The 24,554-nt window shown below is 39.3% G+C and overlaps 2 protein-coding genes across 2 annotated transcripts; one reads left to right on the forward strand and one right to left on the reverse strand.

Annotated features, from left to right (window-relative positions):
* The first annotated feature begins 108 nt into the window (after positions 1-108).
* Positions 109-14,164, forward strand: tmem130 (transmembrane protein 130). Its single transcript, XM_035950032.2, has 8 exons — positions 109-2,476; positions 2,552-2,634; positions 2,717-2,888; positions 2,991-3,136; positions 3,506-3,590; positions 7,264-7,466; positions 9,630-9,736; positions 10,238-14,164. The coding sequence occupies exons 1-8, from the start codon at positions 2,307-2,309 to the stop codon at positions 10,376-10,378; spliced, it is 1,107 nt and encodes a 368-aa protein (XP_035805925.2). The 5' UTR covers positions 109-2,306; the 3' UTR covers positions 10,379-14,164.
* Positions 14,165-17,270: 3,106 nt separating this feature from the next.
* On the reverse strand, positions 17,271-23,925 carry nptx2b (neuronal pentraxin IIb). The gene is made up of 5 exons (XM_023274346.3): positions 23,180-23,925; positions 22,325-22,544; positions 21,615-21,859; positions 21,358-21,537; positions 17,271-18,695 (listed from the first exon to the last, which is right to left on the reverse strand). The coding sequence occupies exons 1-5, from the start codon at positions 23,618-23,620 to the stop codon at positions 18,465-18,467; spliced, it is 1,317 nt and encodes a 438-aa protein (XP_023130114.1). The 5' UTR covers positions 23,621-23,925; the 3' UTR covers positions 17,271-18,464.
* Between the last annotated feature and the right edge of the window lie 629 nt (positions 23,926-24,554).

Genomic DNA, 24,554 nt, shown 5'->3' on the forward strand with positions numbered 1-24,554 from the left:
CCTTTTTTATGTCAAAACTTTTTAAAATTGGAATTATTAGAATTATTTTATTTATTGCTTATTTTATGGTTTCTAATATTTTACATGATACAGTCTAATTTTCAAATTCTATTGATATGTTCATGCATTTAAAATTTACTGGAAAAATCAAAAGTCTGCTAAAATAAATAGAAAAAAATTATACAATTAGAGATTTTTTTGTGTGTATACTTGAAGTTTTGGAAGAAGTGTTCAGAAACTTTCCTTACATAAATTATCAAAAGTACTTTTTCTTCATAAAAGTGTTCCTTGACAGTTTTATGCTATTATATAGGATGTTTTTGGATTATTATTACTGCAGCATTGATGTGTATGTTGCAGTTCTACTACTGTTTACACTTCACATCATTTGAACTACTTTTTGTAGCGTCATTGCTCTGTGAGAACTACACGTCTCTTCTTAGGGCTCTGATCTTGACATTTGCCCATTTTTCAGCTAATTCAAGAGTATTATTAAATATAACTTGAGACGTGGGGCAATTTCTTACACCATAAATGAACACATAATCCTTTATTTCATCATGAACGTTCAGAACTACCACATATGGAGATATGTTGTTCTCACTGTAAAGGAATGGCGCAGAAAAGAGTCAGCTGAAAGTAACTAGTGACTAAATCCGTCAGAGAAATGTAGTGGAGTAAAAAGTGTAATATTTGGCTATAAAGTGTGGCAGAGTAGAATTGTATAGTGGCATTAAAAGAAAATAGTCACAGTACAAGTACCTTAAGTTTTTGCTGAACTACACCATGTCCCAAAAGTTTGTTCTCCCCACTGGACAACATGTTTGATTGTCACCAAAATGGGTTACACCTGGTCAATCAGGTACCGTTTGGTTGCTTGTCTGGTCAAACTGTCAGGTCCCAGTTCATAAATTTCTTGCCTGAACAAACTGCATTACACTCACAACCAAATTTTGGGCGTGTTCTTACCATGGCCAAGAGTAAAGGTGGAAAAGCTACTCTTTCAGAGTCTGAGATTCGTGCACAGGCCATTGCTCTGAAATGCAGGAAAAACTCGTCAGCAGGAAGCTCTAGCACTTGGCTGAAGTATCCACTGGGTGCAGAAGTGGTGGCAAAGGTACAACAAAGAAGGATCCTTCAAAGACTTGCCTCGCTTAGGACGCCCATCTGGAGTAACTGCAATAGTCAAGGATCTGATGACAAAGGCCAAGGGTAAAAGACACCAGTCATGCCGGTGACTCAGTCAGAGGCTGAAAAATCTTGGAGAAGATGTTTCTAAGAGCACTGTGCATCGTTATTTAACAGAAACATTGGGGCTGAAAGCTTTCAAGAGGCAACATACCCCGTGACTCGCCAAACTGCAAAAGGAGAAGAGACTGGCTTTCACAAGGAAGTACATAGCTCTGACTCCAAAAGACTGGAAGAACTGGATCTTCTCTGATGAATGTCCTCTCTACTTATTTCCAACACCCAACAGCCAAAACAACCATATCTGTTCAGATGATGGTATAAAAAAGTACCATCTTCTGAGCAAGTGAAATTCAGTGCCCACAGCATGATTTAGGGGTTTATGTCCAGTTCCGGTGTCTCGGAGGTGGACATTGTGCCTCAAGGTAAGACTGTTAATGCACAATATTAGACCAGCAACATTCTAGAAAAGGTACTACTTCCAATTTTGTCCAGGAGAAAAAAATCGGGGCCTGTGTCTGAATAGAAAATATTTAACAGACACTCTGAATTGGTATGCAAGATGGTGCCCCAATGACTCAGCAATGGTGTTGTGAGCATGTACCTGGCTGTGTGAGATGGAGAAACTTGAGAGCCTAAACCGATTTTCACAATTAAAACACTGCACTTAATACTGCCAAAACCTGAAATGTGCAATATCAAATGTCTTGTATGTGTGGTACGTTTTCTTTTTCTTTTTAGAACCTTTTCTTCTATTTTTCAGAGAATGTTTTTATAGTTAGCCTAGAAGCATTTTTCTTTTCTTCATTCATTTTTTTCATCTATTTTTATTTTCTTAATATCAATGTGGCTGATTCACATTAGTATTTATCTTGATGACTTTTTTGTCCTAGGAACCCAATCCTAACCGAATTGTGCAATAGTTAAATCAAATCAAATAACATGCTTGTTGAGGAACTCTTAGATTGTTGTTGTTGTCAAATGAGCATTTAGAGAAAGGAAATAAAAGTTACCACATCTGAGATGGACGTCCCACACCACTGACAGCAGTGTGACTCAGACCAGAGCCTTCTACTCAAAAAGCTAATTGTTCTTCGTCAGCCACATGATTGAAACGCATGGTGACGATTTCAAGGTTTTACGGCTCACATTTGCATGCTCTGAATAGCAGAGGCCAGAAGGAGCCACATCTCCCCCGATTTCCATCCACTCTGCTCTCAGGATTAACTGTATTTCTACTAGAGGTCCTCCAGTCATCTCCAGTCAGAGGACCAGCAGATATGGGCAGGTAAATCCAGCATCTACATTTAAGACGTTTGACATTTAATGATGGATTTTGAAACTTTTGGATGTGTCCTTATAGAAAGCATGTTGCGTGTATCTTGGTGTTTCTCCTCCTGATTCTGCCGGGTGTGGCAGTGACCACAGACCCTCTGACAGACTTAGGTATGTCACCCAGCATCTCTTTTACACTTTTCTTACAGGAATCTTGCCTTGTATAACTAATTGTATGATCTCTTTTTATCAGAAAACATCGCTGGAAAGCTGGTTTTCTACCAAATGGACGGTAATGCCACCTATGTGAGAGACTCGGGAGAGCTGGCATCAGATATTCCCACAGAGACCATGTTTGAACTCTTTGATCCCCAGAAGAATTACAGCTCAGCAAAGCTCACCTACACCTGGGACTTAGGGAATGGGTAAAAGGATTTCTCACACTTGAAATATTGATGGATGTCTGCTCTGGATGTTTTTTTTTTTTTTTTTAAATCTTTCATTCCTTTTCTTGAACTTTGTTGCAGGGAAGTGATCCAAGGCACTGAGCCGGTTGTCCGCTATCATTATTCAACATCAGGAAACTACACACTGAGGCTCAAAGTAGGAGTGGATGTGACCAAATATGCACCTGCAATCACTGGAGTCTACTCCATGGATGTCCAAGTGCTTGGTTTGTAGTTTAACATTGTTATGTAGATTAGCAAGTTGTCAAAATGAGACCCCTTAAATGACTGAGTGTTTATATATAGTTTTATATATAGTTTCACATTTCACATAAAAGTGATGAGATGATGAGGTTATACCAATATCACTGGTATCAAGTGCAGTTTCAACTATTGTAAATAGAAAAAGTCACTTAGTATGTTGGAAATGAATCTAGAAAATCCTCCCCAAAACTAAATTTGGATTGTTAAATGATCTGATGTATCTGTCATTAGATGTTTAGCACTAAATGAACCGTGAAAATGGATGAATACAGAGAAACGTGTCTTCAGTTCTTCTAATGGTGAAATGACTAACAAACTCAATTATTTTTCAGATGCCATCAAACACATCGAACTGAGGGGGCCGTCAGATTATGAGGTGTCTCAGAACACCAGTCTGGCTTTTCATGTCGATGGAAGGTGAGCTGCATTTGATTTATGTAGTTCTTTTTATTGTGAATATTAACTGCTGAATAGAGAAAGTGTCAATCAGTCAATCAGTCATATGATTTGCATTGCACTTTTTACACAAGGAGAATGTAGCACTTTACACACACACACACACAAAAATATGATACCTTCCCACCCCAATCCTTGTATAAAGCAATAAATGAATATGTTAGAAATGAAGTTGCAGGACGGAGAAAGTGAGGAAACACTATCAATAATAAATCTCATAAATCTCATCTCAGTCTGATACCGGAGGCAAGATTAGTCAGAAATTCAGTAATGCATCCTGACTGCCAGGAGGCAGAGATTTACTAGGAAATTTGATATATTTGATCAATATGAGTTAAAAATTTTAGGCATCAAAACAAATTCCATCCTCTTATTTTTTTCTTCTTCTATTTCACGGTTAGGTTTTCATTTGAAATGAATTTTGACATGCTTTTCCAATAGAGGGGAGAAACTAATAGAGAGAAGTTTACACACACATCCAAGCCGAAAAATCAATTGCTCAAACAGCTCAGTAAAAATCAGCACAGGGCTCCAATATTTACTAATTTACTGCACCAAAAATGTGGAATTTCACTACTGCACTGATCAATCTTACACCACACAACACTCATCATATGAGGAGGTCACGTGGACACTGTCTCTGATTAGACAATGAATCTCTGGTATGTATAACTCATCTGTATACATAGACAAAGAGAACATGCATAAAAATTAAACATGCAAAGATGTTTATGTTGCTCAGATAGTAGAGCAGGTTGACCATTAATTGTAGGATTGGCAGTTTGGTTTGGTGTGTATCTAGACATGGGCCATTTACCAGATATACGAAGGTGTATGTTGCTCTACATGAGTGAAGTGCAGTTAAAGAGTTTAAATACTATGAGGTGACAACCAGAAGATTACCTAGAAACAAGTATTTGACAGAAAATGTGTATCAGATGATCACATTCAGCGGAGTGTCCTTACCACTGTTAGACCTGTAGGCCATCACCAAACATAAAAAAACACCAAAGCAGCGCTTCTATTTGTCTAATAAAAAAGTGCAGTATGATCAGTCATACACAAATAAAGGAAAATTGATAGCACAGATGACTACTGATATAGATGACTAGAACATAGAGGATGTACCCAGTAGGTGTTACTGTAAAATGAATATTTTTACAAGTTTTAATTTGTGATTTTAGCAGTTCATTGCTATTTTCCCTGTTTTGTTAAATTGCAGATAACTGGTAAAATCACAGAAAGTTCTGATTGATGTTAACTGTAAAATAACATAAGAAACCTATGTATTTACAAATGGCAATTTGTTTCTTTTTACAACTTTTGACTGTAAAATTACATTTAAAAAACGATTTAAGCTTAAAAAAATCTTCCTCTTACCTGATTTTCTTAAAAACAAAAATATATATTATGGATTAAAAAATAAGGCATTAATAAGTAATTTTATTTTCTTGCATATTGTTCCTATCACATTACAGATAATGTCTAGTAAAATTACAGGAACAAATTATTAATTTGCACGCTGACTATAAAAATACACCAAAACTAGAACTAAAGTCTGCATCAATGATATATATTTGTACAAAATGTGATTTCTTATTTTATAATGTGTTACCTTAAAATGAAGCTGTTTGACTGAAACTGCAAACAATATCATTACTTTACAGATGTCTGCCATTAATTTCACTGTTTTCACTTTTTTTAATGTTACAGTATTCCGCTGTTTTATTGCAGTTTCTTCCAGCACCCTTGTTGCCAGATTTTCACCATTTTGTATGGATTTCTTAAACAGTGTACTTAGTGGAAACAGGGCAAATGTCCATTTTCCATTTTAACCACAGGTGGTGTATTGTCTAAAGTGTATATTTGGAATATCCATCCATCCATCCATCCATCCATCCATCCACCCATCCATCCATTATCTATATACTGCTTAATCCTCATTAGGGTCGCAGCGGGGCTGGAGTTTATCCCAGCTGACTTAGGGTGAAGGCAGGAGACACCTTGGACAGGTCACCTGTCTATCACAGGGCTACATATAGAGAAAATCACACCTACTGGCAATTTAGAATTATCAGTTAACCTCAGCATGTTTTTGGACTGTGGGAGGAAGCTGGAGAACCTGGAGAAAACCCACACATGCACAGGGAGAACATGCAAACTCCATGCAGAAAGATCCCGGGAAAGCTGGAAACCAGGGATCTTCTAGCTGCAAACTGAGAGTGCTAACCACTACGCCACTGTGCAGCCCTATATTTGGAATAGTTTTGTTTTACAGTTTTTCTCAGTTGCTTTGGTACGTTTCTCGAATCATCCTCAACATTTGCAAAACAGTAAGTGCATTTCTCAGAACAATTCGTACAAATAGCAATACACCATGGATTACCTGCAACAGCCAGTCTCTTGCTCAGTGCCATAAGAACGACAACTCCTTGTGTCATTGTGTGTAGATCAGACAGTCAAATTGCTTAGTCATGTTGTCATTATAACAATGTTCTCTGGAGGGATGTTCTGATGTAAACTATCGATAATGTTTTGGTGACAATTATTGTAAATTGTAAGTTACACCTTAGTGTATGTGGGAGATTGATTGCAAGAGACTGGACAAGATTCACATTCATGCTTTTACTGTTTGTGTTGTAATTTGTTGACAGACCACGTCATTGTGACACAGAAAGGAAAACAGCACTGCATAGCACAAAGAAAAAACAAACAAAAAAAAAACAACAAAAGTAGAAATGTGAACATAGGACAATCTCCTCAGGGAAAACTGTATATGCAGTGCTGTAGGAATTACATTACAGTCTTCCTACACCTCCTGACGTTCCTGTCTGTTGAGCCACAAATTCTCATCCACATCACAAATATCTTCTCTTGCATCTTTGAGTGATTTCAGAAAACCTAACCCTTCACACATTTCCCTTCATTAGAGAAAGTCAGGATTCACCTGGGAGCAATTTACCAATTCAGGACAGATTTAGAAAAAAAAAGTCTAGTGGAAATGTATTTAAATATCCTTGGCATATTATGACAACTTGTTCAACCATTTTGCATGTAAAGACTTATACGATGAACTAATGCCTAAATGTTGTGGAGGATGAGACTATTCAACAGAGACCCATTATAAAACATTTTGATCAACATGACATAAGCAAAAGATAATGTAGGAAAACAGCAGAGAATTGTACAGAATCATTTGCATGGATGTACAGTGCATTTGCAACTTGTTCAAAGAAATGAGAAACTGCTTTTTCTGATGTGCACAAGTGACACAATAATGTGGAGATTGAACAAGTAGTTTTGAGAATTTCAATTCTGATCTGAGAAATGTACCAAAGTTAAACCCATTCAAATCCAACATAGCTGAGAGAGGCCACAGTTTGGTTTATTTCATTAAAGTAGTTTACATAATCTGCACAGTGGCTTGGTGGTTAACACTTCCGCCTTGCAGCAAGATCCCTGGTGTTGGAGTTTGGAGTAAGCGTTGTATAGATAATGGATGGATGGATGAATAGTTGCCACAGTGTTCCTCTGGTCTCTGCTGCTTCTGATGACACCTTTATGTTCTGACACTCTGAGAAGAACACTGACAATGATTCAGGAGAATACTTCTCTCTTTTGTGTGTGTCACTAGTCCCCCTATGTGGGTTTGCTGGCGTTTCCTCCCAAACTGTGAGCCGGACCCGATGGGTGGCTGCACCCTGACCATGCTCTATGAAAACACCCTGAGACTGAACCACACCTTCACCTCCACTGGCGTCCACTGTCTGGACATCAGCGTCCGCAACGACATCAGCAAGCTGCAGTCGTCCTTCAGCCTCTATGTCAGGAGAAGCAGTGAGTGACCACCTACATACAGTATGTATATCAGTACCTGCAGGCCAACGGTTTACTTTCCATGAGAAATAGGGATGCTAATTCATATTCAGAGAAAGAGTTAAAGGAATTAGACAAGCTGTTGTCAGTATGAAAACTTTTGTTTTTGCAGCTTAACGTGGTTTCCGGAAAAGTTTGGAAATACCTTTTCGTGTTATAAAACCATTTTAAACCCTCATGATGGTGTACAAAATGCCATGTCACTGTGACATTACAAAACAAATCCGAGGAACTAGACTTGTGTGGATTCACTCCATCCATCCACATTACTCCTGGCCTGAAGTGGAAAGAGCTTCATTAGTTTTACTGAGCAGTGAGAGGGGACTCCCATGACTTTGTCTGGGAGCTTTAAAGTGACAAAACCAAACAAGCTGCTGGTAAACAACACAGAGGAGTTCAGGTATCAGTAGTGTATAAATCTACTCAGACAGGAGGGATGGTGTTTAATGAGTTGTAAAAATACAAGAAAAAAACACCAACACCAGTCTAGGAAAGCAGTCAGTCAGCAGCCAAAGGGATTCTAAAGCCACCTGATTGCTATAGGATAAACTGAACATCCAGTCTGAAGGCTCCCTGGAAAACGATGGTAACCAAGACATTCAAAGCACCCTACTTTTGGTGCCTCCTGAATAAAAGGGTTAATTGTGAGTTTTCTTTTACTTATTTTGCTACTGTGATCCTCCTCATCATCCCTCAACCACTGGCATGATATATACAGGCTGTCAGTGCACTTGATGACATTTAAACTCAGTTCAGAAATTTCACATGGTTATAATGTAACACATTTTACTCTTTGGACCTAGAAAACATGCAAAATGTAACATATTTCATTTATTCTTACTCTTAATTTATCTCTTTTTCTTTTCAGCTGAGCGGCTTGTTCATAAATTGTCGAGGAATCTCATTATGCTGTTATCAGTCACTGAGCCTTTACCAAATAAATGTCTGTATTTTTTACTATAGATAAATGGATTTATTCATTTGTAAACTCTTTAATTAATCCCATTATCAATGTCAGAACTTTATGGCCATTTGCAAGCTTCTCTTAGCTCTCTATAGTAACTCCATATTATTCTTTGTGCAGATTTTGCTTTGGTGGAATACAAAATCTGCTAGAATGAGTCAATATGAAACCAAATCAGTGACTCTCAAGAACTGGAGCGCATAGCTAATTATCTTTAATTCTCTGCAATCACAGTCCTCCCTCTTAACCAGGCCCATTCTGCTGTGCGTAATACAATCAGAGAGGAAATCAAGGAGTTCTGGAACAATGACAGGCTGTGCTGTGTCATGAGGTGCTTCAGATAAAAAAGTGACCATGGGCTAATTAGCCACGTTAGTTCCACAGGCAGAGAAGGACGAGTGAAAATGAAGGAATCCAGGCATGTCAGAGGAGAGAAATCTGACTGGGCCGCTCTGTCTGCTGCGATCAATCGATTTACTGTATCTGGAGTTGAACTGAAACTCAAAATAACCAACTCTCAGTGTGTTTGTTTATTACTTGCTGAGAATTCGGTATAATTTACAATTGTGGACTTTCTGTTGAAGAATTTGAGTACTATTTAGTGTTGCTGAAAGCTCAACAGGCTGCCTGGCTGTCTGATTTGATTACATACTAAACACAGTCAGAAAATGCTCAAGAGAAGCGGCTAAACCACAAAACCAACACTTTCACCTCCCATACATGCACAAGCTGCTTGCATGTCAGCCACACACTACATGACTTTAACATGGTTGTTTTTAACACGATGCATTTTGCTTCAGATTCACAGAAGGAAGACAAAACCTTTAGCTGAGATTCAGGAGCAGGACCACACCTCAATCATTCCCCTTCCTATCGTACATCTATACATACCACTCTGCCCTTCCCACTGGTTCGTTCTCGCTTCTCGTGCACCACCCACCCTCCAGATACTTCTGCCTCCTTTTCCTGTCTTCTCCTTTTCCTAGAAGGTCCTTTGCATCCAATAAACTATCAAGCTTCAAATCGATGGTGTGGTCCTTGCTAGTGAAATACATTAATAATACCTGACTTTTGAAAATCTTGTTTCAGTTTATTGTTGTGCCTTTAGCAACAGAACCACACACACCCAGTAACATGTTGTTTTTCTGTGTGAATTGCAGATAACCCCCACAAGTTGTTCATCCTGTCATGTGCTGCCATCCTTGTCGCCACTTTCTCCTTCATCACGGTGATCGCCTGCCGTCCTCTACATCACAGCAGATCACAGGTACAAAAAGGACTTCATGCATTCTAAACCACATGCTAAATATTCTTTTTAAAAAGGTGGTGTAGTGTGTGGTAAATATAAACTGGGTTCAGCACTTCAGTGGTTATAAACTTGCAGATTTCCCAGGCCATGTATGCATACATTCACATATTACAATTACACACAGACATGCATTTTCATGTTAATCTTCATCAGTGTTATATATCGTGTTGGTTAGGATTTCATAATTCCTTTTAGTTGTTTTCAGTAGCTCTCTAGAAAGGTGTCAGTGTTGCAGTTAAATGCAGTAAATGACCACAAGGAGGCTGCCTGCCCCAGGAAATAAATTGTACCTGAGCAGCGAATTGTGTGGCACTGAAACTCCCAGAGAATTTGTTTTGGTAATCCAGATATAGGTCTCATTTTCACTGTCTATGAAGCTGCTTTACATCTGAAAACCAACTTTGAAAGCAGTGCATGTTTCATTGCCTGGCTGACATTGTTGTAAATGTTATTTTGCAGATTGCTGCTTCCAGTAACGCTGTATTTCTGAAGAATCAGGACTCTGATGGTCAAAGCGCCATTCGTTTGAACTTCTCCAGTGTGGAAAGAGGGGAGAAAGAGCCACTTCTCTCGCAACATGGGACCCAATACTGCTCTTAACCATCACACTGCTCCTCTGTCTGCTTGACTTTGGTGGTTACATGTACGTATGTGAAAGAGTTAAAGTGATCACTTTGTGTATCTTTCATATCCTGTTATGGATACATATATAGCTGTTCTGTGTATGATCAGTATATAACCTGTACGTATCTGGGAGTATGTTCTAAGCTGGATTAAATAGTGGTTTTTGCTAATGTTCAGTAAGCTAATAGGTAATGATGTGATCAATTAATGAGTCACAGAGCTTCAAGTGACATTCAAGTGAACTCATAATAAATTAATATGCTCAAGTGCAGGTTATGTTTAAACAATGAGTGTTAATTTAAGCATGCTGTTAATGGACCGGACCACTCATTTATTTATGTTTTTTTTCATATTGATGTTATGAATTTGGGTCTTGCTTTGCTGTTGCTTTCCAGAAACAGAATAAAACATGTTTCCTTTTTACAACCTTTAACATGGAGTGTTAAATATATATGAATTTAATAGCTGTGTCTGATCTGATTTATGCAGCGAGTGAAGATTTGAACTCCAGATTCCACAGGATTGAATTCTTGAATGGTTGATGTAGGCATGTTGGCTGGTACATTACCACGCTCACAAGCGTACCACAACTGTTGCTATCACTTGTACTACAACTGCATAGACTATTAAAACGGGAGGGGGGTTGTTGGACAGCTGGAATGTCAGGGGGAAAGATGGATGTGTGCTGGAGGAGGTTGATGATGATCAGCCTGTTAAACTGAGGCACAGCAGTTAATACAAGGAGGGAAGAAAAACTGGATCAACTTTCAAGCGTAAGTGAGAAAAGAGCAGGGCAAAGTCATACTTTCAGACACTCATTATATGTAACATCTCAGATTTGAATCAATTATAAATTGCATAAAACTGCAAAAACAATCAAAATTTTCTTTTCTTTTTTCTTTCTTTTTATTTAGTTGTTGTCTAGTCCAGTTGCTTTGTGAGGATGTACTTTGGCACAGCTGTGTTTACAACTAAAAGCTAATGCTAGCATGCTACCATGCTCAAGCCATGTCAGATTTATTTATTAAAAGCCTGAAATCACAAATTGCAAATTTGCCTCGGGGGGGTTCAATCTTTACAGCAGAGATGTTCAGTTTTACCGAGGGGCTACTTTTCATTTTGCAAAATGACAATAGGCCAGGGGCCATCTGACAAGCAAATCATAAAACTTATCACACAAAATGAGGAAACAACAAAATAACCCATAACTCACCTTTTTTGAAATAATTTATTTTCAAATGAACAGCCAAAGGCCATTACAGAGCATTTCTATAAACAAAGATAAAAAAAAAAAGGCCTGCTGGAATTAATTGATTTAAAATGTAACCCAGCACCCTATTGCAGAGATGAGCCTCACTGCTTTCCAGCATTCAACACCAGTTATCCTGACACATTTCATTTATATAAGGACAAACTCACCTCTTTAACAGGTGAAGACCTCGAGAAAAACAGAGGAAGGATCCCTCTTCCACGACAGGGAGATATTCAGTCGCACTTCTTTAACGTAAATGGATCTTTTTTCACAGCAGACATTCTGACTTATAGCAGACTGTGTTTGCAGTCCTGCTGTTCTGCAGTGAAGCTCACTAACAAGGCTTAGTGAGATGCCACAATGGAACGAAGCCATTGCTAATGTCATTAGTAAGATCGGTGCTTAAACCTGGAGTATGTGATTTATGCAAGATGCAGTTTTTGATATATTTCTCGAAAGCCTCTTTGCATCCTGATAGCCATTAAAAAAGCAAGTGCTCTGATAATAAAAATAAAAAGATCTGTCAACTGTGACTGTAAAGAGGCCTTTCAATTAGTGCGTACAGTGTGTGGTCTAACTGCCTGTTTAACTACTCACTCACCCACCTGCATGTACTCTGCCTACACACTCAATCTGACTTGTGTCTTCCACAAGGTTATAGGCGGACACATTGCTAGAACTCACACTGCACACAGAGAGCATCTGTATTTTACAGTTGCACCTAAAGCTAGAACAAAATATGCTAAACATGGCAGTTGATGCCATCTATTTGTTTATTTAAGTGGCTTTTAGTGCTGATAGCAGTTTTCCTTCAGTTTCATTTGGATAAGTTTACATGTATCTGTGTCCAGTAGATGTTCACTACTTGTCTGCGTTGTAGCCTGGTTATGACCAAGTGTCATTTGGTAGTATTTATCCTTTATTAGTACATATCGGCTCTGGGTAACTGTGATAGACAAAGAGGGGTTTCTTGGGGTTTATTTAATGCCCTGAGAGGGACTTTAATTGTAATTTCAGTCTGAAAGTAGTAGAGCTATGTCACCGGCGTGGCTAAAAAGTTTGCAAAACCAAGACAAACTTTACCTGAATTACGTAAATTGAGTCTGCAATTGATGAAAGATGCAAATTATAATAGAAGCATTGTCATTTGGCACAAAGCAAAATACACTGATTATTCAAAAAGAAAACATCAGGGTGTCATAAAATGTAGCTAAACATTTGGGATGACTTACATAACACAAAACAATATGATTGAATCTTTTCCAACTGCGCTGACGTCAATCAGATTATTTTTATGCTATTCAGTACCTTGTTGGTGTTTAATGGCAGCTTGTCCTCTGTTAGAAACGTCGTGACATTATTAATCGCGAGTCTCTTGATGAATACCAGCTGCCAATGACACTGTTGGAGGCTGCAGGTGCTAAGAGGAATGTCACTTCCGTCAGAGGATCGACCTTGAGCTGAAACATTGCTGTGGTTAAAGTGTGCAGCTGTTCAGTTTTTAGGAGAAAAAAAACAGCTCATGAAGTTCGCTTTTAACTCTGTTGTATTCCCTTAAATCTGCCAAAGCTTTGTGAATGTTTGGGGGTGAATTAGTGGTTGGGGACTCTCTCTATTCTGTGAATGAAAATGAAAATAAATGAATCATATCACATCATAGCAGGCAGGTGTTAAAATTAAAATCAAACACATGTGGGGTCTTTGATGTGCTGCTGATGTGTCCATTTGTGTTTTTCTGGGTTTCTGTTTGAGTAAAAACATGGTCTTTGGTGTAAAAGTTGAAAAGTAATCCCATCTATGAATACGTTTAAGCACAACTCATGTGAATCATGTAACCAAGAATGTATTTTAAGACTGTTGTGTTTCTTTTGCTGTACTGAAGACTTCCCAGCTGTGTAGCTAAAACAACATCTGTGGGCTTTCTAATGAAAATGTGTTGCCTTAAATAATTAGCTATAATCATGTTGTTTAAAGAAGTAATAACAGTTTTTTCCCCCTGAAACAAGCTGTGAATAAGTCTATTATCACCTTGTGAGGCTTATGGTAACGTGTATGTGTAACCAACAGTTGCCAGTTTATAAATCCAGCAGATGCAGAGCAACATATGCTGTTTGTTTGAAGCTGTATCTAGTCACCTAATTAACTGAAGTCCTGTATTCACTCTCCTTGTAGCTTTTCTCTCATTTGTCAGCATCTTGCTTTTGATTCTTTTGCTGCTACATGCTTGTTCATCAGCTCGCCTCTGATGTTTTTGTGCCTGTTGTTTGCTGCCGACACACCATGAGAGCAGTGAAAGTGAATCTTGTCATTATGTTGCAGGAAAGAAAATAGCGAGCAGAAAAATGCTAAAATGCTGCATGAACTGACGAGAAATACAGAGGTGGAGGAAAAATCTCTTAGGTTTGTCACATAGACTGTACATAAAAAAAAGATATAGGATCTGAAATGTGAAACTGAAACAAAAGGGCCTTATACTTGCAGTGTTGCTACCAGTCAGCAGGGGGCGACTCCTCTGATTGCAAAAAGATCTGATTGTATAGAAGTCTATGAGAAAATTACCCTATTTCTCACTTGATTTGTTACCTCATTAAATCTTTTCCTGGTGTGTTTATGGTCTCAATCACTAGTTTTGAGTCTCCTTCAAGACAGCATGATGTTAATTTTGTATGTTAGGGTCTCGTTTAGAGTAAAATAGATAGTAAAGCAGGGGATGTTCTAGGATGGGACTACCTTGTGGTTGATAGATTGCTACTTTATTAGTATGCTTAAAAATTCATTCACATCCATCACTCATCCGTCAACTTGCCAAAGCAGAGGAGGCAACCAATGAAGAAACCAGGGAATCAGAGAAGATTCAAATTCGTATTTTGTTTTTATTGTTGTTTGTACACCATAATACTAGACTATATACCAGCACATTCCTCCAACCAAGTAAAAAGAAGTCCATGGCACTACTCTCCACTGACTTTATTGCCCGGTGCCTATCAGGCACATACCACCTGAGAGGTAAAACCCCAAAAACACCCACTTAAATAGATAATAAATATTTACATAAAACCCATTACCGACTACAAATACACACTCAATAAGTATATAAGTATAATAATACACCCCCCACCCCTCCAAATGCTTTCAGTCATTATTTACACAACTGGAAATCCAAGCTTCCCTCTACCTATTTGCCACATGGTACCTCCCTCCTGAAACTAATAAAAGGCATTCGAGCCCCAGGAAATGCTTTTTGCTGGGAGGAAGAGGACAGGCAGAGGTAAATTTCTGTTACCAGTACACCAATACGAGTGTAAGGGGGGGCTGGAGTCTATCACAACTCACTTAGGGCGAAGGCAGGGAACACCCTGGACAGGTCACCAGTTTATCACAGAGAGACAAACTAGCACACTCACATTCACACCTACGGACAATTTAGAATGACCAATTAACAGGTTTTTGGACTGTGGGAGGAAGTCGGAATACCTGGAGAAAACCCACGCATGCACAGGAAGAACATGCACACTCCGTGCAGAAAGATCCCCAACCTGGGATCTTTTGGGATGCAACCTGGGGATCTTCTAGCTGCAAGGTGATGGTGCTAACCACTGAGTCACTGTGCAGCCCATCACTCATGTCTTATTTCAAAAAAGCAAAATGGTTTTACATACAGATTATGGTTTGTCAGTATTACATTACACAAGGTCATTTAAAGAACTGTTGTGTAGGACTTAGTGGCATTCGGTGGTGCAGTTATAACCAACCCTTTCTAAGTGTGCCAGAGAACCTACAGCAGCTGTCAGTTCAACATAAAAAAGCTCCTCTCTTGAGCCCGCACTTGATTTGTCCATTCTGGACTCCAGTAGAAACATATCAGCTGTAGAAATGATGGGCTCATTTGAAGCTAACAAAAATAGAATGATTCGTAGTTGCAGGTGATTACATGCTAATGAAAACATGATTATTCCCGCTAACAGAGTCATGATTTCCCTGCTGTTTGTGTGTCTGTCTGTTTGTCGGTTTGCAGGGTTACGCTAAAGCTATCTGGCAAATTATCATGTAGCATGATGGAGAGGTGGAGCATGGGTAAAGGGAGAACAGATTCAATTTTGATTTCTCTGCTTGGAGCACTGTAGCACAAAGTAGAAATTGGAGGCCAAGTTGAATGCATCCTATAATGTCAGTTTGGTTTTAATAAAAAAGCATTTTTTCCAAAGTTCATGAAAATCAGCACAGATGATCTTCAGACATAACCTCAAAAAAAAAAAAAAAAACATTCGTGCCTCACAGCCAACCAAATTTGGCTGCCAAATAGAAAATGTGTTCCAAGGCAACACTTACATCCATCAAAACTAACCTTGGAACATGTAGCCCATTTTGAGGAAATACACAAGATCTAAAACATCAATCTGTGATGTTGAGATCGTTGCTCAAAAACTGCTGTACCTTACTTGTAAAAAAAAAAAAAAAAACCTTGCTCACCATCTTTTTGTGTCTTATTTAATTTTTTGATTGTTCATCACTTAGAAACATTGGCACAGCACAAATAAAGCAACTGTTTACCAACCAACCTTGGTTTTATTCATTTACCCAGCTTGAAGAATGAGACACAGGCTAATGAAATAATGAACAGATGCAGACTGGCCTAGGACATCTTCATGTCCATTTCCATGACCATTATTGATTGTCTCCGTCTGGCTATTCAGCTCTGAGTAGCTAGATGGGACTTTTATGCCATTACTTTTTCCTCTTTTAGTTTAGATAAAAGGCAAAAACACACCGAATGTCCCCGCGTTAAATGAAAATGACGTGAAAAAATATGCGCCTTACACTGTCATGAGCATTATTGCAACATACAATCCTCTGACACTTGAAAAACAGCCTGTGTGAAATATACAAATCAATTTTCAGCTGAGAGTACAGGAGGGTTGCAAACACAAAGCATCCCATCTACAAAGATCCTTATACAGAACTCAGACCAGGATCATCATTTCTCAGAAGATAATGTCAAAGATTAAAGAGGTTAAATTTTATCTTTAAATTGGCTCCGCTTCTAGTAGTGGCTGATATAGCTCAAATTATTGATTGCTACATTCAAAAATGTATCTTTTCATTATGGCCTTTAAAAAATATGTAGTTTTAGCCCCACTTGAGATGTTTTCAGAGCAGTAAGTGGTTTAAAAGGAACTGCTTTGTCTCAGGGAGGATGTCTGTGACGTCACCCTCGACCTTTCAGCCTCTCTCATCTGCTAAGTGTTGCTAATACCATCCAGGACACCTGTTGTTGTCTTGACCCAAGCCATCTGAGTCTCAGTGTCCTCCTCAGCCTGTGTTAACTACTCATGTCACTCCTACGCCAACTTAACGAGGTTGACAGAATACATTTACAAGACAAAGTGATTTTAAACTGGTGGACAGCGGTCATGTGCTTAAAACAAGCTGACCAGAGATTAACTAAACGTTCCCGGATGAACCAGATTTGTTCCATGGGGCTCTTAATCACCAAATAAACATAGTAGGAAGTGAACTATAATAACATCTAAGACAACCTAAGGTGCACACATTCAGGCACATGTGTAGGTATAATCAGGCATTTAACAACAGATAAAAGAGACATTTCAACATTAATTTTGCAGCACATGTTCTATTTATTTTCCACATTTCCATTTTTTTGGCAAAGCAAATGATTTTTAACACTTAGAAAACATTCAATGGCACTTAAGCATTTCGAAGAAGGCCACAGGACAGCATGGACAACACCTTATACATGTGCTATGCAGACTGGCCACATAAAAAACTACATTTTTTTCAGCATGGAAACACTAAATAATGGAAAAATACATTTACAAATTCTGAATGTGCAAGCACAGTCAAATCTACTAACAATGTTACAAATCACGAGTAAAAATAATTCACAACATTGATGCTATGAATATATTTTTAACACGATTCTTCAAATGGAAAAGGCTCAGGGAGAAAGCACTGTGATAGACTCACTGGCGTCAGATATGCATGCAAATGTTGCTCCCTAACAAGGTTTTCACTATGCAAGCTGCAAAACCAAATCAGCAGTATTTCTAACAGAGAATTAGATCTATTGCACACATGCCTCACCTATCAGCCACATAACAGACAGGGGGACCAAGTTTGTTCCCCACCTTAAATGACTGAACATGTCAGGATCACAGGTTTGATCGATGTTGGCTCTAAGTCCATTGCTTGGCTAAGGAAAAGACAAAACATTAGCCAGACCTTTAATCTATCCTGTTACTCACTCTCACGCAGCACGAAGCAGCACCTCACATGTCAGCAGCAGAATCAGTAACGACCTCGGAGTAGCGGTGGTGCATTGCGTGCGTCTGTATAGGACTAAAGTGGGATTTTCTTCACTTTAGAGTCTTTAAGAGTGAACGGAGGAGTGTGTGGGAGACTGTGGGAAGGTGGTCATAGCTCTAATACTTGTGGGGGATGTTATTATAGTTAGTGGACTGAAGGAATTAAGTACCTTAATTGTGGTACAGAAGGAAATGTCAGGACTGAGCTCTCTAGAAATGCGCCTGTGCTTACATGGACCCACATTACAATTTGCGCTTGGGTGTGTTTCCCACATTCACTGCTACATATCTAACTGTCAAAATGTTACAGCTGCGACGTCAGTTTAGGCTTTGGAGCTTTTACAGAAATCCCACCTCCTGTGCAAAGCAGATGACACAACATTATCACACATCCATCTATAAAATAAAGTCCATGAGCTGCCTCACAGTAAGAGCAGAGGATTTTTTATTTTTTTTTTAAATGCTGAGTGGATGGAAACACTGGACTTTAAGTGTTGGGCAGCCGCTCCTGACACACCTCCAAGGGCCGTTTGAAAGCTCCCCTCCCGAAGACTTCAACATTGCTTGCTAGCCAGGAGATTACGTTCCCGGGGATGTAAGAAGTGCAGTTCGCCATAGACTGGATCTCCACCGGCTTCAGAACACGGTCCCAAATGTTCACCTGACTCAGCTCGCCTACGAAAGCCTGTCCGGCGTCAAAGCGCCCACCAACCACGTCCTGTAAGGACCATAAAGAGCAGGATGTAAATTTAAATGGCATCAACAACAACATTATCAGAGGTAATTATCTCTCCGAAGCACAGAGGAGGCAGTCAGGAATATGGCAGGACTAGTCATTAAACTTTTGAACTTTCCTTTGAAGTGTTATTGCCTTGTTTTAATCCCTGCTGTACGTGAGCATCATTGAGGACACTGAAGTCAAGTCCTTGGTCATTTTTTCTGGAAAATTTGTCTTGCTCAGAGTTTGTGTTGCATATTTTTAAAACCCGACACGTGGTTAGTAATAAGTTGATTCCAAGCAGACTGCTTTGAGGACAATAAACAACCAAATCAAGAAAAAAAGTCTGAATTTCTAGACAAAATTGTTATTCCTGGCAGTGACAAGAGTGATTTGATAGACTGCTTTGGCTATTTTGCTGGGAGACAAGACTTAGAGGAAATATAATCAATTGCTTCACTGAATGATTAAAATGTGAAAATTCTAAATTCAACAGTCTGTGGGTGACAGGAGTTCAGGGCCGTCAAAATTACATCAAGAAGGTTAAAGAGGTCTGAACAGATTGTACCACACAATTGTCTGTCTGTAGACTCTAAATATCAGATAGATGTCACCAGTTGATTTGTGGATTACTGTTACCTTGAGTTTGGCATTTGGCCATTCATGTTTTGGCCTTTTGAAACTAGATGTGATGATATGATTTCATTCAGTGTCGTTTTACTCCTCCATCAAAATATGAACTTTCACAGTTTCTGCTATACATCAGCATCCTTTTGCAAGGTTTGGAACATGATTTAAATTTAGCTTGATGCTTATTATATTGAGGAGGACTTTGAAGGGATTTTCAGCTTTGTGTTTTACATTCAAATTTACTTTGCAGTTCTATCTCATACTGCTGTAAATACTTTTTCTTTGTATTTGATTTTTACCAAATAGTTTAAAGCATTTTTTGAAAGTGTGTTTTGATATGTTAACTCCTCCTGCAATGCTGTAGTTTTCTTTAGGGCATCAATAAAGTCTTCTTTCTGTTTCATTATCTACCAACTACTGTTTATTTTCTACAATGACGTACACTTTTAGTAAAGAAAAAAATAAAATAGAAGAGCTTAAACAAAATCTTAAGTAAACAGGTGAAAATAAAAACACCAAAGTATGGTCTACATTTTTCATTATCTTGTCATTCTCTAGTACCGTGATCATTTTAATTGTAAAAACATTTTTTTGAAGTAAGTAAGGGGTAGATTTGACTGAGAGCTTGATGACATAATGAACACCCATATGATGGCTATTTTATCAATCTCAGTGTAACCAACCCTTAAAGCATGTCCTGCTTTATTGTCCTTTTTCCTCTAAATAGGATGACGATTGATGAAATGAGCATCATGCTGCATTGTAAGATACTTCAAACTACAGATTGAGGCCAAAAACGTATCCAGAAAATGTTTCCTGATGTAATAAATCAAGTGAAAAGTTGGGTCATTTTTTCACCTCTTCAGAAATAATGCAGGTATGAGGCTCTTCCACTTTGGCTTCACTCTTCAGACCTGAAAGCTACATCCATCATTCCTATACAGTCTATGATTTGAATTGTGATCACATTTCATGTGGTGTGTAGTAAATGCAGTTGTGAGGCTCACTATCAATACATAGCACGCATTGCGTGTTATTTGCAGCTGGATTTTCAAATAGAAGTTAATCTTCTAAAGAAATTCTACTTTAGCTCTTCTGCTACACGACCAGGAATCTGCAGTCTTGCTAGGCGCTCTGTGAGGTTTTGCTTTGAGCTAAACATTAGTCTGCTAAAATGCTTGCAGGAACATGATGATGTTTTGCAAAAATGATGTTTACATTTACAAATTACAACTAAACAGTACAGCTGAGGCTGATGGGAGTGAAAGATATTTGGTTGAACATCAAGGATTAGACAAATAAAAATGTCCACTTTTTGATGACAGTTAAAGGACAATTCATCTTTGGGGGCAGAATAAAACTCTGTTTAAAACTTCACTGCAGTCAAATCAGTAGTTGCTGAGGCATTTCTTTCAGGACCAACTGACCAACTAACATGCCAGCAGACTGGCATTGCCATCACTGGAGCCAGGCTGCTAGTGAAGCCAAAGACACATTATAATATTCAAAATTTGCCATATGTGGCTGTGCACACTTTGTTTCCAGTGAAAGATTTACTACAACAACAGCAGACTCTGTTAATTGGATGTACAGAAAAATAAACAGACATCAATTATCACTCTGTTGTGAGATTTTAAACATTAAACTGACTGTCACAGAGAGTGACCTCAGCATCTGTGGGCAGTGACAGGTTTGCTGCTGTTTTGATTATTGTTTTGTCACTACAACCTGAAACCTTTTCATTTCTGCTGCTTGATTTTTCTTATTTCCATCTGCTCGTTGCAAAGATGCCTTATAAATAGCACTGCCTATTAGTAGAGCTACTCAATATTAGACCTTGAAGCGTTTGGCTTCTGTTATGTGAACATGTTGCACTAGAGACATTGTTACTGTTCTGTCACTTTATATAGCACAGAAGTCATTGACAAAGTCATCTGTTGCAAAGCAACTTGTTTTCTTTTATCATGACAAAAGAGGCAGGCTGAATCTAAAAATACAGACACATATCTAGCTTTCTGATGCACATCTTTACCTGCTCCTGCCCCAGAATGATGACTCCTCCAGGTTTGATGGGATGCCAGGCCGCCAGGTTGTCACCGGTTCCCAGCTTGTCCCCGTCTTGGTAAGCTTCCCACTGGCCGTCCCTTGTGGTCCAGGAGATGCAGATGTGGTGCCACCTGCCGTCACGTACCTCCAGGGGCAGCTGGGCAACCTACGAACAAAAGTCATTGTACTTTTAGATTGTATTGGGTGAAAATTCATTTTACCAAAGACAGCCCAATGACTTGCCTTGTCATTGATGAGCAGCTCAATTGGGTTGTTGCCCCATTCAATCAGCACAATCTCATTTGCCTGCCCTGGAACACCGTAAGAGAAAGGCGTCCCAATGCCAGGACTGGCGCTGGACTTGATCCACATGCAGAGTGTGAAGGCGTACATCTCTGGGAGGCTCTTGGTGATGCGGCCATATAAGTAGTTGGTCCGCTGGGGGAGAGAAAGTTTGAACTGTTCTGGGGATTTAAAATCTCCTCCACCTGTAATAAGAAAGAGAGGAGACAGGGGCAGGGTGGGAGACATGGCCCATGATTCTTCTTAAACTTTTAACTGGGAATCAAAGCAAGGAAACAACAGCATCATTCCCTTTATGTTTAATGCACTGAGTCTTAAAACAAACCCAACACAAAATCCCCTTTGTGTCATGAATTTCATTGTCTGTTAGGGTTATATCATCTTCTCTGATTCATCTCAACTCTTCTGAGTGCTGTATTCATCTTCCTATTCATTGGAGTACAGTATGTACCATACTTTATACACTCTTATATGCATTTATATATGCTGCACTATCCTCTGATCACTCATCCTCTCCACTTGCTACATCCTGTACCTTTCCCACCTCACAATGAGTTACCTAATCATCACATGAACAATATTTCATCTCTACAGCTCTAATGGTGCACATCTGATTGAGTTTCCGGATGAATGGGCGACTATGTCTGTACCTTTCTCCAGCTCACTGATCCTCTCCACCAGGGCGTTCAGAGTGCTCTCAGTTTTCAACCTGTAGGCAGCTGTAGCGTTAGACAGCATGCTCTTCTCTTGCTCCAAGTTGCTCACTTTGTTCAGGAGCTGTTTCTCCAGCTCCCCGAGGCGACGCTGCAGCAAGTCGCGGAGCTCACTGGGGAACGAGGCGCCAGATATGTTGGCCCTCATTTGCTGTTGCTATGGAAAGACGGACAGGGGATCATGAGCAGGAAGTGCACAAACATGAACAGACACTCTGAGGCCTCAGAGAGCTGCAAGTGATGCTTTAGATCACTGTTATACAAGTTGTGACTCATAAATATATCTATGAATATAATTTAAATAAAGTTTTTGGTCACTTTTCCTAATCCTGAGAGGCTCATCCTGTTATTTCTTTAACAATTATGTTAATTCATCAGAGGGAATAAACCATCCCCATTTGCTCCTTTCATGTTTCATGCTATGGTAATACCCCAAAGACACAAATTGGAGCTTAAATCAGCAGATCTAGCAATTTGCTATGTAAAACAGTCACTTAAGACTAGGAAGAAGACACTATTAAACATTTTAAACACAAACAAAATAAACACATGCCCAATAGCTAATCAGCCCTGCGTAAGAGGTAGGTTCAGGTCGGCCAATCTCTTTCCTCTGTTTGATCTCCACAACACATCCTTTAATGATTCTCAGAAGTGCCAGTGTGCGGCTGAGCAGTGAATCGACAGTTTGTTCTAATCCTCCTAATAGGTTCTCACCGCGAATCAAATTATGGTTTTACGCACGACCTGTGGCGTAAAACTGCCTCTGCTTGTGCGCAATTGGTGCCACCTCACCTCTAAGTTCTCCAGCCGGTCCTTGAGCCCCTGCATGGTTTTTCCAAGACTGTCGATTGTGTCGTTTGGATCTCTAGGAACATCCCCCATTGTGTTTTGCTTTTCTTTACCCCATGAACCCCCTTTGTTGTACTCCCTGTCGTCGCTGGCTGAGGCGCAGAGGGACAACTTGGTGGTCAGCTCGTTAATGGTGCCGATCTGTTTAGAAATCGTTTCTTTCTGTTGTAAAATCGTCTCCCGTAGCTGCATGACAGTATTTCTGAGCTCCTCTTCCTGGCCCCCGGTGCTTAGATCAGGCAACAATGTCACAGGGCAGCTAGCATCTCCGCTGAGGGGTACTGCCCGGCAGATGTACCGCTTTCCATCATCCGGTTGGGCGCTCGTTAATTGACCGCAACCCAGAGCGCAAAAACATAACAAACCATACAAGAATGAAGACATATCGACGGCGTTTATCCTTAAGGGAAGCCAGGGGAAAAGACGAAAGCCCTCAGCAGTCTCAGATGAAGTCCACTTTTCAAGTTTCGTGCGTAAACGTGTGTTCCAAACAGGTCCACACAATCACACGTCACGTATAAGTAAATTTACAAAGTAGTGCAATGACCAAGCAGCAAAAAACGAAGAAAATTCTGAGTGGAAAATCCGATCAGGTGTGAGTCTGTCACTGTAAGCCCGTTAATGTGGCTTGTGTTAGCGGGACTATTCCTGGCGCAAGCAGAGCGCGCAGTGTGGTGCTGATCAGACAGCTCCTGTCAGGAAAGAGGATTACCAAAAAAGGTGTCTGTGAAAGCTGCTGGGTGAGCGCTGTGGTTGTAGTAGGCTGACGTCACCAACCACACAAGTCAAATATGAGTTTTATTTTTTAATTTTTTAAAAATAATTATACACTTATGACACACAAACCAAATAAAAGGACACCCAGTCTATATCACAACAGAAAGCCAGTCAGGCCAAACAAAGACAACAGACCAGAGAAGCAAAGAGTGGAGAAAAAAGTTAAACACACTGATACAAAATAAATAATTTCAGTCTATATAAGATAACAGAATAAATTCCAGCTGATAGAAATAAAATAATAAAAGCACCAACTATGCCATAGCACACACTAAAAGAGAGCAAAGGGGCAATATCATATAAAAACATATCTATAAAAATGTGTTTTAAGAGGTGACTTAAAAGAAGTTATCGATTCGACAGCCTCAGGTGAGTCATTCCAAAGCAGAGGCGCCCTGATGGAGTCATTCTTTGATTTCAGCCTTAACTTTTCAACAGACAGAAGAAACTCTCCACCTGAGCATTGAATGCTGCAAACTGTCTCAAACAGATCAATAAAATCTTTTAAATGGATTATAAAATGACAGGAAGCCAATTCAGG

This window comes from Amphiprion ocellaris, chromosome 18 (assembly GCF_022539595.1).
Source record: "Amphiprion ocellaris isolate individual 3 ecotype Okinawa chromosome 18, ASM2253959v1, whole genome shotgun sequence".
Taxonomy (NCBI): domain Eukaryota; kingdom Metazoa; phylum Chordata; class Actinopteri; family Pomacentridae; genus Amphiprion; species Amphiprion ocellaris.